We start from the raw sequence: 16,971 nt of genomic DNA, 5'->3' as shown, positions 1-16,971 counted from the left end.
TTCAAATTCATTCCACAATAATGTCCTACCTATTGATGAAGTCATCGGTAGCATAATACGTCTTTATTCAGGAAAATTGCTTTCAGGAAATGCCTCCGTAGATCCCCATGCAGATACTTTTTTACAATGTCTGATTATTTTTAATTGTATAGGTCATTTCCTTAATTTAAATTCAATGTAGTATTTAAGTTGGTGCGTGTAACTTTTTGATACAATTTTATACCCAAAAATGTGTGCTCATATAACCCAACTGTTGTGGTGTTGCCGTTACAGGTGAACCGATCCCTCCCCGTACCCTGACTGAGGCAGGCACCATGGCATTATGTTACAGCGCTGCCTGGGATGCTCGTATCATCACTAGTGCCTGGTGGGTCTATCACCACCAGGTAATGAGATCCTGCTTGCTAGTTCTGAGAGGTTAATCTTGGAGAGAATGAGAATGGGACGGCAGGTGTAAAATGTCACCAGAGATGAACATAAAGAAACACGGTTGTGTAAAATATGTGACACGTGCTCTGTGGCTCTCCCACAGTGCCCTTGAGTCTGAGTCTTTGGCATAATGGGTCTAGGACCCAAGAAATGTTTTGGATTCGGCATCTTTTAAAAAGAGGTTCGCGGTCTGTGATTCAGAGCGCACCTCTCCTGTGAGCGCCTCCTGTGGGCCGGGTGTGAACCTGCACACGTTCTCAGCTCGCAGGGCCCATTGGCTGTTGCCTCAGCAGGTGGGTTTTCAGTGGCTCAGCCCTCTGGCTAGGTTGCACAAGGGGTACGGCTACACTTGAGATGGGGCCCTACTGAGTTCACGGACATGCAGAACGCGCACAAACTGTGAAATCTGGTCTCTTCCCACCAGGAAGTCTTGTCTTTTATGTACTTTTACCTTACCTATACAGGTTCCATCAGGGAGACCAGTGTTTCTCAAATTGGGGGCCCTAACCTGAAAGAGTTGTGTGCAGATCACATTGGGGGGGTTGTAGTATTTCCATCGTGCTCTGCCTTCAGAAATCCCCAGAGAGCCAGAGAATAGCAGCTGCTGACTGAGGTCCCAGCTCTGCAGGGAAGAAGGAAGGGGGCAATACAGTACCATGCCATCCTGATTTCTGTGCTACTGCTAGCAGCCGCTTTGTCGGCAGAGCTGGGCTCCTACCACCAGTGCAGGAGTAAGGGTAGCAGTACCGCAACCCCTCCCCCAAAGTAGCCTTTCAACCCCCTCCACGACTCTTTTTGGGTCAGAACTCCTACAGTTACGACACTGTGAAACTTCCAATTGAAATAGCTGGAATGGCGAATTTTACAGTTTTTCAAAACTTGTGACATGAACTTGACCAAACTGGACCATGAATTTGTTAGGCCCCTAATTACAGAGTTTATAGTGCTGTGCTGCTGTAAGCTCCCTAATGTAGCTGCTCTAAGCCAACAGGAGAGAGTGAGCTCTTCCATCTTAATTACTTCAGCTTCCGCGAGTGGCAGTAGCCGTATCATGGGAGGCGCTGTCCACGCCAGCGCATAGCTTGTGTATCTGCAGCCCTGCCGCTAGGCTCAGTTCTTCGAGGCTGGCTTTAAGTCTGTCCCTGCCTGTTATGAAACTCTGCCCCCAGGAAGAAAACCTTGGAGACTTTGTCATCAGCAGTTCTCTGGCATCCCAGCTCCCCAGCCAGGTTACTCCTTAACATCAGTCCCCTTCCAGGGGTAACAAAGTTGAAAGAATGCTTCACCCTCTTCAGGGTCTTTAGCCCCATCTCTGAGCCTTTTAAACTCCCAGACCCTTTCTTGGGCTTTTAATGCAGGGTCTTGTCTCTTCCTTGGGGCTTAAACTATTTCTCCTGTGACTTGGGGGAAGGGACCCGGGACTACTCCAGGTCCCAACACAGCGACTGGATAGATAACAGCCACATACTGTTTCTTCTACGTGGTTGCTGCTGCTATTCCTGGGCTGTTTCCCTCTCGGTCCCATCTCCTTCACCTGTTACCTTCGGTTATAGTCCTTGGGTTCTACTTATCTTGCTCCCTGTTCCCCAGGACTCCTTGCCTGGAGAGTCTCTGTCTTATCCCTTCCAGTCCCATCCAACAACTGACTTGCTTAGGCAGCCTTGCTGCTCTTTTTAAGGGAACCTGCTAAGGTCTTCTTGTTTGCTTCCCTGAAACCTTCCTCAGCAGGCCCAGAGAACATAACTTTACTGTGCCTTGTCTGGGGTAGGACTGCCAGGCATCCAGCTTGTCTACCCCAACATAAAGTCATATTGCTTGGGAATGACTGTTAGGAAGTTTAATCAGTTTTAGTTTTCCGTTAGAATTTTAATTCACATATTAAATGTTTGTTTTGTTGTACAACACATAGAATGTTAGACTATTCAGGCACCATGAAAATTAAGATGATGCGGATCTGTTTTGTAGATTCAGTCACTTGATCCAATTTCACCAAGCCTGCCCTGGCTTGCCCTTTCCAATATGTTCTTATTTCGTGGCACTGTATTGTAACTGAGGCTAGACATTTGTAGTGTCTCTACTTGGGTATCTGTGTGGGGTTATGATTTCTGTCTTGGGCACTAACAGAGAGAGGCTGGTTCCCAAAAAGTTGTTGGAATCTCTACTGGCTCCCCTACAGGGAAAACCCATTTCTTTCAGCTGGGATTTGAACCTTTAATCTCATGACTGAATAAGGACTTTCCCTCTGGTTAAGATGGCTGGCCTCAAAGAAACCTGCTGCAAGCAGAGCACAAGTGTTATAGTGGAGCAGGGAGTCTTCCAATGCAGAGCCTAGTTAAGTCAGCACCGGGAAGAAACTGAGGTTCACTGATTTTTTTTTTAAGGCCAGAGGGAACAGCTCCAGTCTGATCCCCCGTATAATGCAGGCTACAAGATGTTATCCAGTTCAACATCAAGCCCAGTAACTTATGGTTGAACTAGAACATCTTTTAGAAATAACGAGTAGTCTTGTGGCATCTTAGAACTAACAAAAATATATAGAATCATGAGCTTTTGTGGGCAAAACCCACTTCCTCAGATGAGCTGGAGTGGAATGAAAGGAAACCAAAATAATATATAACAGGAAAAAAAGTACCTGTCAATTGTAGGTCTGATGCTAATGAGGCTAATTAAATGGGCTGGAAGTGTCCCATTCTTAGCTTTTGATGTAAAATGCAGATGTTAAAGGCAGGGGAGACTGGCTTTATATAATGTGATATCCACTTAATGTGATAAAGCCAGTCTCCCCGGCCTTTAACATCTGCATGTTTACACCAAAAGCTAAGAATGGGACACTTCCAGCCCATTTAATTAGCTTCATTAGCACCAGTCCTATGATTGACAGGATTTTTTCTTGTTACATATTATTTTGGTTTCTGTTGTTTCAACTCCAGCTCATCTGATGAAGTGGGTTTTGCCCGTGAAAGCTCATGATACTATATATTTTTGTTAGTCTCTAAGGTGCCAGAGAACAGCTCATTGTTTCAAGTTACAGACTAGCACGGCTACCTCTCTGAGATCTTTTAGAAAGACATCCAGTGATTCAAAGTCTTCAGGTGATGGAAGGTTGTTCCTCAACAAGTCCTCCCTATACAATTTTTCACTTTTGTGAAGTTACAAAGCTGTCCTTAGACATCAGAAATGCCATTAGCTTAAAAGCTGATTTGTATTACTACTCTACCCAGTGAGGCACAGTTTTCTATGGTACTTTGTTAAATATGTGATATTTGATACTCTTTTAGGTGTCTAAAACAGCACCGACTGGAGAATATCTGACTACAGGAAGCTTCATGATAAGAGGTGAGAACTTAGAAACCCATCAATTTGTAAATCACAATTGTCTGAAAACTCTGTACCTACTACAGTGACAAGAGTCACTGCAAACAGCTGGCAAAAATGTTTATATATTTAAACCACCTTATGTTTTCCTTTTCCCCCCCCAGGGAAAAAAAACTTTCTTCCACCTTCATATCTTATGATGGGGTTTAGCTTCTTATTTAAGGTACTGTCCCATTCGTTGGTTACATTTGTCTCCTTTTTTCTTACATAAACATAAAACTGCAATCTTTCACAACAACCCTCCGTTCCCGTTAGCATGTTTCCTTTCCAGTAGATCAGTGCCCTCTGTTTGCTCTGAAGGAGGAGAAACCTTTTAATCTAGTTTAATCTAGGGTGGGCATGCAACTCAAACAGCAAACTGAAGAAACAAACTGGGATACAATGGGCCAAGCTTTTCAAAGAAGCTGCCATCTTTAAATATTTCCCCTGCCCTCTCCTCCCCTTCCCCTGCCCCCTGCCAGAGAGGGGTTCCTGGTTTGAACCTTTTAAAATTATTTACAACAAACTAACCCTGTGAGCACAGCGCCTCCAGATATTTTTTTCAATAACAATTGCTTAAAGTTTTAGCAGGAGTTTGTGAAGCTCCCGCTTTGGTGTGCAGGCTGCAGAGCTCCCACTAGCCATCATCTTCTAGAGACATGCTTTCAAAATTAGCTTTTGAGAATTGACACTTCTCCCCCCTTTCCTCTCCACTGGTAAAGAAGCTAAAAAACGGAGGAGATTTAATAAAGAAAAGAAGACTAAGTAGGCAAGTCAGTTATTGCATGTAAAGGGTTGTAAAGGTCTGATATTAATCACCAAGGAAGTCAGTTTCAGCAAATGTGTACATGAGATCAAGGGACATGAAGAGGAATGAGGATTGAGATTGGCCTGCAGGGAAAAAAACAGGAAATCAATGTCAAGACAAAGGATGCTAAGGGCTTATCTTCACTGCTTCGATGCTGCGGCGATTGATCTTCCCGCATTCAATTTAGCAGGTCTAGAAAAGACCCGCTAAATCGAATGCTGAGGGTGCCCCCGTCGCCCACAGTACTCCTTGCAGTTGTGAGGAATAAGGGAAATCGATGGGAGCATTTCTCCGGTCGACCTCCTGTTGTGGGGCTGCCCCAGAAAATCGATGTAAGGTACGTTGACTCCAGCTACGCAATTGTCATAACTGGAATTGTGTATTTTACATCGATTTTCTCCGCCAGTGTAGACCTGGCCTAAGAGCTTGCATTAATACAGTAGTTTTCAATCTCTTGGCCTGATCCAGTTCTCATTGAAATCAATGAGATGCTTTCAGTTGACTATGACAGTAGCTGACTGGAGCCCATGATGAATGTTGTTGGGCTCCTAAGAATCAGCAGACGGATTTGAAGTTCCAGGTGTTGATTCGCTGTAGTTTCTCATTGGGTTCAGTATAAGTCAGTTTCCTTTGAAACCCTTTTGCTCAATAAAAAGGAGCCGCTTCTCTCATTTAGGTGGAAGAATCTTGTGTGTGGAGACACCGAGACGAGCGAAAGGTCAAAATGCAGGAAGAAGACATGGAGTCTGTGACCAGCAGTACCAATGAACTGGTGTCAGAAGAAGTGGAGCTACTAGGTATTATGCAGCATCTAATACATGTTTCTGCGGGCCCACTGGGAACTCTTACGAATACTGTGATGTGCATTCAGCTCCCTGCACACAGTAATAATTCAGTCTAGTGTCTTTTACATTGAAAAGTCTTTTCCCCTCACTCATTTATAAGAAGCCCCGGAAGGAGAGGATAGCAGCACCGATGACGAGAAGACACTGCCTGAAGAGATGGCAGATGGCGCTGAAATCAGGCCTGACGCTTACCTCGAGGAGGACGCTGCTCACCTAGCCAAAGACGGAATAAACAAGCCGCCAGCAGAAGAGGAAAGCTCTGAGGATGACGATGTGGAATCTGAAGAAGAGGCTGAAGATCAGGAGCTGACGAGTGACGTGAAGGAGGAGGAGATAAATTATCCAGACACTGCAATCGACCTGTCACATCTTCAGCCACACAGGTAACCAAAAGAACCGCTGCGTCTTCCAGCCGCAGGGCCCGCTCTAAGAATGTTGGTGTCTTAGCGATGTTGGTGATGAGGGATTGCAATGAGCACTGAGTGTTCAAAGGTGCAGGCTGCCCGAATAACGAGTAAAACGGCTGGATCCCTGGTCGGCAGTGCGGCCCCACCTCTCCTGGATGGGCTCAACACAGTTATGCAGGTCTTCATTTGGGGTTATCCTAGCCCCCCTCCTCCTGACTCTAGCAGCCACTTCAGCCTCTGGCCGGGCCGTGTGTGGCATTGTGACCATAGCCAATGCTGTTACAGAGTAATAGAAACGTCAGTCCAGCCCCTTCCCTGAGGCCCAAGTAAACCTTGACCATTCTGGCAGGCACTTGCCCAGCTGGTTCTTAAAAATCTCAACGATGGGGATTCCCTGAGCTCCCTTGGGAGCCTGTCCCAGAGCTTAACCACCCTTAGAAAGTTGTTCTGACTATTGAATCTACATCTCCCTTGCTGCAGATCCTGTTACCGCCTCTCCTGCCTTCAGTGAACACGGAGAGCAACTGGCCACAGCTCTTAACATACGTGGAGAAGCATCAGGCCCCTCCTCGGGCATCTTTTCTCCAGACTAAACCTGCCCAGTTTTTTTAACTCGTAGGTCACGTTTCCTAAACCTTTTACTGCTTTGGTTGCTCTCTAGAGCCTCTCCAGTTTGTTCACATCTCCCCTCAAGTGCGGTGTCCAGAACTGGACGTGAAGTGGGACAGTCATCGCCTGTGGTTCAGGTGTAACGCTGCTCTTAATTCTGTGCTGCACTTACCTTGCTTGGATTTCAGCTTATTGAATTCAGCCCCGGTCTTCAATTTGCTGAGGTCATTTTGAATTCCGGGCTTGTTCTCCAAAGTGCTTGCAACGCCTCCTATCTGCAGTGCCATGAGCGTTCTCGCCAGGGGTGTTAGTTGTCGTTTAAAATATGTAACTGGTTAAATGTTAGCCTGAACCACTTAGCCCTGGGGCAGCCCCCGCCTGCGGTGGGGCTGGCCTGGCTGGGCTGGAGTGCCCCTGCCCATGGCGCAGCATGATGGGCCTGGCCAGGCTGGGCCACTGGTTAACCAGTTACCCAGAAGCGTCACCCGATAAGAGGGATTCTTAGCAGGTAACTGGTTAACCACTCAACACTTTACATCCCTAATACTCCCTCTTCGTTACTCAGGTTGTTAACGAAGATAGTGAATGGGATCGCCCCCAGGACTGACCCCGTCAGGACCTCACTAGATACACCCTCCCATTCTGACAGTGAACCCTTGGTCATCGCTCTCAGATTGTGTCTTTCAACCAGTCCTGCCCCCCTTACACTAACTCAGATAGCCCACCGGTCCCTAGGGTGCGTCTGAGAGCGCCGCACAGGAGACTCGCAAACAGCCAGGTGTGTTGGCTGCGAGGGGCGTGTCGAGCACACAGAAATGTACAGATTTTCCTTTTCGGGGCTGCCTGCCGCCTTCTGCTCGGTGTTGTCCCCCGGCCTAGGGAACGGGAAACCTCAGGCCGTTCTGTTCTTGTTCGATGGGAGTGACTGAAAATGTCTCCTGAGAGGAGCTGGTGATCGCCCGTTAGTGGCAGTGGCTAATCTTTCTGCTGCCCACCCTGCTGTCCTCAGACAGGCACTGCTTAGCAGCGCCGGGCAAGACACGAATGGGCATGAGTCAGCTGCTCCTGCCCTTGACCAGTGGTCACCAACCAGCCGATCGCGATCACCTGGTAAGACCTGAAGCCTCTGCCAGGTGATTGGGGCCCTTGGACTGTCTCTGCCTGCCTGGCCCCACGCTGCCTCCAGCTGGCTGAGTGCAGGTGTCTCTGCAGCCCCAGGGAAGCATGGGGGTGAGGAAGCTCTGTGCTGCCCACACTCCTAGCATTGTCCAGGTAGCTCTCATTGGTCAGGATCCGGCCAATGGGGTGTCACTTGTGGGCATGGGCAGCAGTGCAGCAAGGAAGACCCTCCCTCCACCCCCAGACCGTACTCAGAGACATGCTTGTGCTCAGCCAGCCAGCCGTTTCTAGGAGTGGCATGGGGCCAGACAGGCAGAGACAGATTTGCCTGAGCTCCGCTGCACTGCCAGTCGGGAGCCGGCCACAGCCTGCACCCTGACACCTTGTACCAGCCTGAGCCTGCACCCAGTCATGTCCACCGCCTGCACCACCCAGCACCCTGTTCCATCCTGGAGCCCTCTCCTGCACCCTGCCTGTTGGGGTGCAGGAGTGAGCAGTGCAAACACTGGGAGGGAGTTTGGCTGCAGGAGGGGGCTCCAGGCTGGGGCAAACTGCCTCCCAGAGATTGCACCTCAATCCCCTGCTCCTGCCACGTGGAAGTTCGGAAGCAAGTAGTGGAATGGGTGGGGCTTTGGGGGAGGGGAGAGGCCTCATGTAAGGGGTAGGGTAGAGGCTGAGCTGCCCTTAAATTCAAAAAGTGATCCTGGGAGTAAAAAGAGTAGAGAAGACTAATCTAGACTTCATTAGTCTGCAGGAGAGAAGAGCGAGGGGGGATTTGAGAGCAGCCTTCAACTTCCTGAAGGGGGGTTCCAAAGAGGCTGGAGAGAGGCTGTTCTCAGTGGTGACAGATGGCAGAACAAGGAGCAATGGTCTCAAGTTGCAGTGGGGGAGGTCTAGGTTGGATATTAGGAAAAACGATTTCCCTAGGAGGGTGGGGAAGCACTGGGATGGGTTCTCTAGGGCAGGGGTGGAATCTCCATCCCTGGAGGTGTATAAGTCCCACCTTAGCAAAGCTCTGCCTGGGATGATTGAGTTGGGTTGGTCCTGCCTTGGGCTGGGGGCTGGACTCGACTCCTGAGGTCTCTTCCAGCCCTAGGAGTCTATGGCTCTAGACATAGGGGCACTTAGAGGAGAGGGGGGAAGGCTGCTGCACATCTTCCTCAGACATCAGCTTCCAGCTTCCAGTGTATTCAGTCTGGAATTCAGTTATTGCTTGATTCCCCACATGAATAGGCACCACAGCTGTAAAAGGAATGTTTCGTGTGCGGAGGGTGTTTGTCTGTGCGTGCTACGGGCTTGCCCGGGGAAGGTCTCTGAGAGCCTGCTTCACATTCTCTGGCACTTCCGTCATTGTTCGAAGCTGAGGCTTTCAGTCGCCCTCAGTCTCGTTAGGCCCTTGGAAACACAAACGGAAGAGATCTGGAGTCAATGCTGGATGAGATGTCTGGTTACTAACCCAAGGGACTTGGTTACCCACAGTAGAGGGTGCAGTGTGCGGAAGCTGCACAGCTGCAGCATGGTCTGAGACCTAGTTGGAAAAGGAAGTGATCTTTCCTACACGTGCTGCCAGTTAGACCACTCTGAATGAGTTTGTCCAGTGGTGGCCGCTACTGCTACGTCAGGACTGTGTGATCAGACTGCTCTTTCCCTAACGCACCTTTCAATCTCTTCACAGGTCCCAGCAGAAAATGGTTGCAAAAGAGGAAGCGTCTCACCTGGTAAGCTCCCTGATGACACCTTCAAACAAATAGCACAGCACGTGATTTGCACGAGTGGAAATAACGAAATGTAACTTTGTTTCCTTTTATAGAGTGACAGTAAGTCACATGGCCGAAGACACTTGTCAGCCAAGGAGAGAAGGTAAGAGTCTTCTCCTCTTAGGGAAGGGCAGGTCTAAATATCCCCATGTATGAGAGCTGTCATTTCGTAACTCCTCCCCTGCCTTCTCTGAGTTTCTTGCTACGTGACACTAGCACTATGGATAGAACAGCCACTGTGCATATGGATCTGACGACGTGGGCTCCAGCCCACGGAACCTTAGGCCAAAGTAAACGTGTTCGTCCTTAAAATGCCGCAGGACTTGTCGTTGTTTTTGCGAACGCGAAGGAACCGCTTTGTATTCGATGGAAGAATTTGATTTGAATGGGACGCCAGGTTACTTGAAGGGCCTGGTTCGGCATGGTAAGGGTCCACACTGTGTAGATGAGTCTGGGAGGCCTCATAATCTACTTCAGGTTTCTGTCCCACGAATGCCACCCCCCGAGATGCAGTGGTGACGGTCCCGCACTTCTGTGTGTAAACAAGGCAAGAACTGAAGCCACGCTCAGAGATGGAAGCCCAGCGGCCTCTCTTGCCCGCCGTAGAGGTGGAGTCAGAGGGGCACCAATTTCCTTTCTGGATGCCGTTGCTTGAAGAACTTCCCCATTTCCAGCTAGGTGGCTGCCTGACCCACGTTGACATCAGCTAATCTGACCATGTCTTCTAGGCGCCCTTCCTTTCCCTCGGGTCACGCTTGCCAGAGCCACAGCTTGAATCACGAACCTTTAGTCTTCAGCCACGTACTCACCCAGCAGAACCGCTTTGGTGTGTCAGCCTCTCTGTGCTTTTCATTCCTGTCTTTAACAATAAACATGACTCTGCTTCTGCTGGTGATCATGTCCATGTGTACTGATCGCACATTTGATACAGTAGGAGCTGTGGGCCGGGGTGCTGCAGTTCTCTTTGTTCTTAGCTTTTGTGCTGGTGAAAATGCTTTGGGGGTTTTCTACCTCCATCTTTTCCTCTTCCCCTTTCAAAGATCCAGAGAATCAGTCAAACATTCCAGGGGATCACCCCAAATGTTGCTTAACCGTGTCCTTCAGGGACAGGCATGATTATGATACACTGTATCCCCAGAGCAGAGCGGAGCTATATCTGCTGGAGAAATCACCACAAACATCAGGATCATAGACTGAGCAACAAACAACTCTTCTGGCTTTCTCCAGTGTTTCCTGTAAGTCTGATGTGAAGTTGGCTTGGAGAATTGCAGCTTGATTTCAGAAATGTTCTTTGGAGTGACTGATGCATTCTGGACCTGGGTTTATGGGTGTTCCTGCATGTCTCAAGACTTTGATTATTTTTAGTGCCTCAGCTTTCTATAGTGACTCCTCTTTGATAAGGCTGTGACCTCTCCAAAGCACCAGATGAGATCTGCGTTGGGGGAGTTATTGCTTGATTCCCCACATGCAGCCATCTTTGTCCCAAGCGATTGTTGGAGATTCCAGGCTACCTGACCTTGTTGTGTAGAAGCAATAAATTATACTGAGAAGACATCAAGAAATATTAATCAGCCTCGTGTTTCCTTCTGTTGGATTGTTTGGGCTGAGAGTCCCATGTATCGGAACCAGGTCCTGCCACTCTATTCTGGCCTGGCTAATGATGGAGAAGTGACTTGATTCTACCGTGGCTGTATCAGAGGGGATAGGTACCACGTGATCATCCCGCAGTCCCTGTAAGAACTTGGTGGTGAAGGCTGCCATAGCCACTCAGGCTGGGCCTGGCACTCCTTTCCCTGAGACATGAGGACCCCTTGGAGAGCGTGTTTACCCATGTACAGTGCATGCAACTTGCTTTGGGAACAGCCTGTCCATGGGCCAATACTGGATTGAGCTGAAGCAGGCAGACGTGCTCGTGGAGTCTGGTCTAAAGCGAAGGGAGGCACATTCGGGTAACTGAATTGTGAGGTTGTGGAGAGAGCTGGACATTAGGTACCTGGATCTACTGTTGCTGGTGCTTATAGGTTTGCGTAGTTGTGCTAATCAGACCTTCAGGCAGAGAACCGGACCCAGTTCTGTAGTTAATCACAACTGTACCCTTTGGAGCAGAGAGTGGCTTACTGGTAAATGCTGGTTTCTGGAGAGAGTTGGGTCTCCCCTCAAACCTTCAAACCTTTTGTGGGTTTTTGGACATTACTTATTTTGATGGAAATGAAAGACAGTGGCAGAAGCAGCCGGGCTGCCCATGTTCCGTGGTCAGAGGAGGGGAAAGCCAAGAACTTTACGCTTGGGGAGCTTCTGCCTTGGCCTCCCATGGGAACACAGACCCAGGAGCCCTTGTGTGTATTTTCCGGGACCGGTCGTGGCAAATGAGCAATTTCTCATGTGATGTTGAATTATTTTGTAATTGGCTTCTATGTTTAAATTTTGAATTTTTTCTTATAGCTGTGACTGACTTTCCTGTGTTCTAGTTCTTAGTTAGTCTGCTATAGAGCTTGTAGAGATGTTCTCTTGTGGAGTCAGGTGCTGTGTTAACACAAGATTCTGTGGCATGAAATGCCAATGATCTTGGAAGGGGGCAGATCTCAATTATTATTTTTCTTAGAGAAATGAAGAAAAAGAAGCAGCAAAATGAGACCGAGGATTTAGAACCACCTGAAGGAAAAGAAATAGAGATGAGCGCACAGCTCCCATCTTCTCCTGTTTCAAACAAGAGCGTGTCAGCCCCTCAGCCCGTGAAACGAGGACAGAAGGTAGACTGGACAAAGCTGGAGAATTGACTAGACTTATCCAGTGAAAAGGCTCCTCTTTAAATATATGAAATGTCTTTATTTGCATTTGTCCATTATTCCAATTTGCATATTCAAACATCTACAGGCATCTGACAGATCTAGACTCAGTCGAATAGCTCTGTGTTTGAGAGCAATTGCAGATTGATCCGTATGCAGCCCTTTGTATTTCTGAGACTAGAAATGATGTTCTGTTGGGTTAATATAGTGCTTAATGACAAAGACTAGAGGGAGTCCACGTGCCAGTTGAGGGTTGAGCACCACAGAGACATTGTGCAGAGATTCCGTTTTGTTATTTGCTGAACTATTAACCCCCCACTCTTCTTATTTGCAGAGCAAAATGAAAAAAATGAAAGAGAAATACAAGGACCAGGATGAAGAAGATCGAGAGCTCATAATGAAACTATTGGGTGTAAGCCAACATAACTCTGGCTTTTCCTTCCTATTGTTTGTTCTGTGCTTGAGTGCAGGTCTAAATCATTTTTGTGTGTGAAATCTAGTCTGCAGGGTCAAACAAAGAAGAAAAAGTTAAGAAAGGCAAAAAAGGAAAACTGAAAGAAGAATCAGTAAAGAAACAAGCCCAGAAACCGAAGCGTGGCCATCCGGTTGATGCAGGTCGTAAAGAAGAAACACCCCCAGGAGAAATACTAACGCAGGAGTTACAGGACATAGCCCTGGAAGATCAGCAGGAGGAGAAGGTAAATACTGCAGGACATTTCGTTACCCACACGTTGCAGCATCTTGCTGCTTAGGTGTTAACTCGTTACTTGATTATAATAAAACTATTAAACTGAGTCTGTGTGGTGCTTGCAGAGCTGATCATTCTGCTGTATTTGTGTAGCTGCCACTTTTCTTAGAACCGTGTGGATCATGTCAGGAGTAATTAATAATCGCAAGAAATCAGGAAGGTGCTCCCTGGCCTTCCCTGGAGCGTAGATCTGCCAAAACAAAGCCTGAGAGGCTACAGTGTGTGGCTGCGAGCTGTGTGGAGGATAATGTCGTACTGTATCACTCATACAGTTCAAAACCAATAAAGGGCTTTCAAGATTGGCAGCTGAGTTTCAATATTTTCACTCCAATCTGTTTCCACTTTTGCACGTGCCAAGGAAGTTTGGGGATGGAGAGAAAAACCCTGTATAAAAGTGCAGCACCAAACATACTTCACTTAGCTCCCCCTTAAAATGGAGTTGCATGGACTTTGAGGAGACTGTACCTGCAGGTGACTTTCTGTGCACTGTGAATATGGAGAATTCTGATGTTCTACAAGTCTTAGTGTTTCCTTTTATTTACATGTGTGTTGTAGGAGGAACAGGATCAAGATCAGCAGGAAAATGAGGTAAATTTTATTCCCTTTGTGCTGCTAATAAAGTGCTAGACTAAAAATGCTTAATAGTCTCTCTGCTCAGTACTGCCAGTGGCTTGGACTCCAAGATCCTATGTGCTAACCCGGTTCGAGGCGTGTCGGTGAAACTTACAATTCCTAATTTGGTGGAGCTTGGGCATGTTACAAAGGTGACAAACTTGGCCTGCCAGAAGGGTAGTAGGCACTTGTGTAATGACAGCTGTGGTTTATTGATTGTGACTTTCGTACAGTCCCCATGAGTTCAGACTAATCATCATTGCATTATAACCTGGCATTTTCAATCACATTCGGGACCTGAACTGACAATCCAGGTATAATTGTACCTTTATCATAAGGGTTCAGATCTGTTAGTTTTTCTAGTAGAGAGCTGAATTGTGACCTTCCTAATCTCTCAGGGTACGTCTACGCAATGAGGAGTACCAGTTAATTCGAGATAAGGGTTTTTTTTCTCAGAGTACCGCGTCTATACATGGCAAGTTAAATTGGGCTAGTCAATTTCCAAAATGGCGACTGGGCTGTGACTATGTTAATCAAGCGTGGGATATTTAAACCCTGTGTTTCATTAGCAACTTCGATCGCCTTCATTTGCCTCCCTCGTTCGAACTAGGGGGCAAATGTAGACATATCCTCTGTTGTATTAGTGCATAGTATTAAAGCAATAAATACCCAAATTCCAATAAAACTTGGCTGAAATAATACGGATTTTACAAACCCATTAAGTTGTTTGCCCTTTGTCTTCACCTGTTTAACTCCATCAAGGCTTTAGAATAGTAGATGATCTCATAGGTATAATAGGCTGACACATTAAATAAAGTCTAACTGTGATGAAAATATTTCTTTAGACTAAAAGTTCCAATTTAATTACAAAATTGTTTACTGGACTCTTTAAAAAGGCATTTTACATTGAATGTACAAAGGATAGATTTGCTCAAAAGCTTTCAGTAGATGTATCTGACACTTAGGGTACGTCTGCACAGCAGGACTAAAGATGAAATAAACTATGCAATTTAAGCTATGCAACTGACGTAGGTCAAGTCAAAATAGCTTATTTTGGCTTTTGGCGCTATCTACACAGCAGGAAGTCCGAGAAAGAGCACTCTTCCTCCAACTTCCCTTACCCCTCACAAAATGAGGGTTATAGGAATCAGAGTAAGTAGCCCTCCCGCTTAACATTATTTTGACATTATGTCGAAATCACTGCTTGTAGTGTAGACGCGGACTGTGTTATCTAGGAATAACGTTAGTGCTGTGTAGATGTACCCTCAGAGAATTTGAAGAAATGGGTTTATCAAAGAGGAAGAATATGCATTTTCTTTCTGTACTAATGAGTCTTGAGTGTGCCAAAATATAAACCAAACTTGGAAAGCCCCCTTCTCATTTACAGGTAAAATACATTTAACCGTGTACCTTGAGACTACGTCTGCATTGCGCAAGAAGATATGCAAATGAGACGTGGTGAGTAATATTGTGGAGCCTCATTTGCATACCTAATGAGCCACCATTTTGTGCAAGGGGCTTTTGTGCAAGAGACGTTCTGCCGCTTTTTTTCAGGCAGAATGGCTCTTGCGCAAGAGGGGTTTGTTGTGCAAGAAGCAGCAGTGTAAACAAAGCCCCTTGTGCAAAATGGTGGCTCATTGGGTGTGCAAAATGGTGGCTCATTAGGTATGCAAATGAGATACGGTGATATTCATTGCCGTGGCTCATTTGCATATCTTTTTGCACAAGAATGCGCAATGTAAACGTAGCCTGAGATTTTTTTAAAATGAGGACTTCTCCCATAGCCCATCAATCCTGATAAATTGGCTATATTTCAGTAATAGTGACAGCAGATTATAGTATGACAGACACATGGGGATTATGACTTCTCTGCACACGGTCTGTGAATGAGATGGATCAAATTCAAACATCTCAATAGTAATAGGTGGGTTTATTTTTATTGCTTTAAATGTTGCTTGTTTGAATGTTTTCTAGTTTCACAGCAGAGATTGTCTTTGTTATTCTAGGAAGGGGAGACACTGCTGAATTCTTTGACAGGTCAGCCTCACCTGGAAGATATACTCCTCTTTGCTATACCAATATGTGCGCCTTACACTACCATGGCAAACTATAAGTAAGTTGCAGCTATTTATGTGAAAAAGTAATGAACTAATTTGATACACTGGCAGCCCTTTGACTTAGTTACTTAATACCTGTGTAAACCGTGTCATCTTTTCTTTTGAAAGATACAAAGTGAAGCTCACTCCAGGCACGCAGAAGAAAGGAAAAGGTACTGGACACTGCATACTAGTCCTTTTCAATCCAACGGCTTTTTAAGATGACACATGCCATTTAAAATCTTCTCTCCTGTACTTTTTACAGCTGCCAAGACTGCTTTGCATAATTTCATGCATTCCAAGGAAGCTACTGCAAGAGAAAAAGATTTATTTCGCAGTGTAAAGGTAAAGAGCCATCCCCTCGCAATGTTCAAACTGCATTACTGCTTATGCCAAACTATCTCTCATCAACCCTGTATTTAGCTGTTACTTTGAGTACGTTTCCCAGATGTGAGAGGAGCTCTGGAAAGCTAGTCTCTCTCTCCAACGGAAGTTGGACCAGTAATAGATCTCTCACACAGACCTGTCTCTCCATAAAGGCATAGACAATCGACAGATTTTTTTAAGGCCAGAACAGAACATTAAATCATCAGTCCTACACCCTCGTCACATGCTAACAGGATTTCCTCAGTTACCTGCCCAGTAACTTGTATTTGACTAAGTTTACCTTCTGGAAAGGCATCCAGTCTTGATTTGAAGTCAGCAAGAGCGGGAGAATCCATCTCTTCCTTTCCAATAGTTAATCACTGTCAGAATTTTGTGCCGTTTTGAATTGGTCAGATTTGCAGCCATTGGTTCTTTTTCTGCCTTTCTCTGCGGCTACGTCTACACTGGCACCCTTTTCTGGAAATGCTTAAAACGGAACAGTTTTCTGTTATAAGTATTTTCGGAAAAAGCACGTCTACATTGTCAGTATGCTTTTCCGGAAAAGCACTTTTTCTGGAAAAGCGTCCGTGGTCAATGTAGACGCGCTTTTCCGGAAAAAAGCCCCAATCGGGGCTTTTTTGCAGAAAAGACTACTGTGCTGTCTACACTGGCCCTTTTCCGGAACAGTTTTTCCGGAAAAGGACTTTTGCCCAAACGGGAGCAGCATAGTTTTTCCGGAAAAACACTTACAATTTTACAGTAGATCGTCATTGCTTTTCCAGAAAAGCAAGCGGCCAGTGTAGACAGCTGGCAAGTTATTCCTGAAAAGTGGCTGCTTTTCCGGAATAAGTGGCCCAGTGTAGACACAGCCTGCTAGATTCAAGAACGCTTTAGGAGCTGGTATTTTCTGTGTCTGAAGGTATATACACCTGTAATCCAGGCACCTCTCAACCTTCTTTTTGATGATCTGCACAGATTGAGCATAGTCTCACTGTATGGCACTTGCTCCAGCCCACAGATAATTTTAGGTGCTCC

At 46.4% G+C, this 16,971-nt stretch overlaps 1 protein-coding gene across 2 annotated transcripts in view; it reads left to right on the top strand.

The window, feature by feature from the left end:
- NEMF (nuclear export mediator factor) overlaps positions 1-16,971 on the top strand; it is a 36,768-nt gene that overhangs the window by 18,537 nt on the left and 1,260 nt on the right. The window contains exons 19-32 of one of the 2 annotated variants that reach the window (XM_075926147.2): positions 274-386; positions 3,708-3,765; positions 3,909-3,967; positions 5,268-5,388; positions 5,540-5,819; positions 9,247-9,289; positions 9,382-9,431; positions 11,931-12,078; positions 12,449-12,526; positions 12,615-12,812; positions 13,418-13,450; positions 15,481-15,587; positions 15,700-15,743; positions 15,836-15,915. In XM_075926147.2, coding sequence (XP_075782262.2) covers positions 274-386; positions 3,708-3,765; positions 3,909-3,967; positions 5,268-5,388; positions 5,540-5,819; positions 9,247-9,289; positions 9,382-9,431; positions 11,931-12,078; positions 12,449-12,526; positions 12,615-12,812; positions 13,418-13,450; positions 15,481-15,587; positions 15,700-15,743; positions 15,836-15,915 — 1,412 coding nt within the window. Of the gene's footprint in view, positions 1-273; positions 387-3,707; positions 3,766-3,908; positions 3,968-5,267; positions 5,389-5,536; positions 5,820-9,246; positions 9,290-9,381; positions 9,432-11,930; positions 12,079-12,448; positions 12,527-12,614; positions 12,813-13,417; positions 13,451-15,480; positions 15,588-15,699; positions 15,744-15,835; positions 15,916-16,971 lie in introns of both variants that reach the window. The other variant, XM_075926146.2, reaches the window with a different exon arrangement.

The sequence above is a fragment of the Pelodiscus sinensis genome, chromosome 5 (assembly GCF_052426305.1).
Source record: "Pelodiscus sinensis isolate ZL-2025 chromosome 5, ASM5242630v1, whole genome shotgun sequence".
NCBI classification, from domain to species: domain Eukaryota; kingdom Metazoa; phylum Chordata; order Testudines; family Trionychidae; genus Pelodiscus; species Pelodiscus sinensis.
This window is presented reverse-complemented; position numbering and strand designations above follow the sequence as displayed.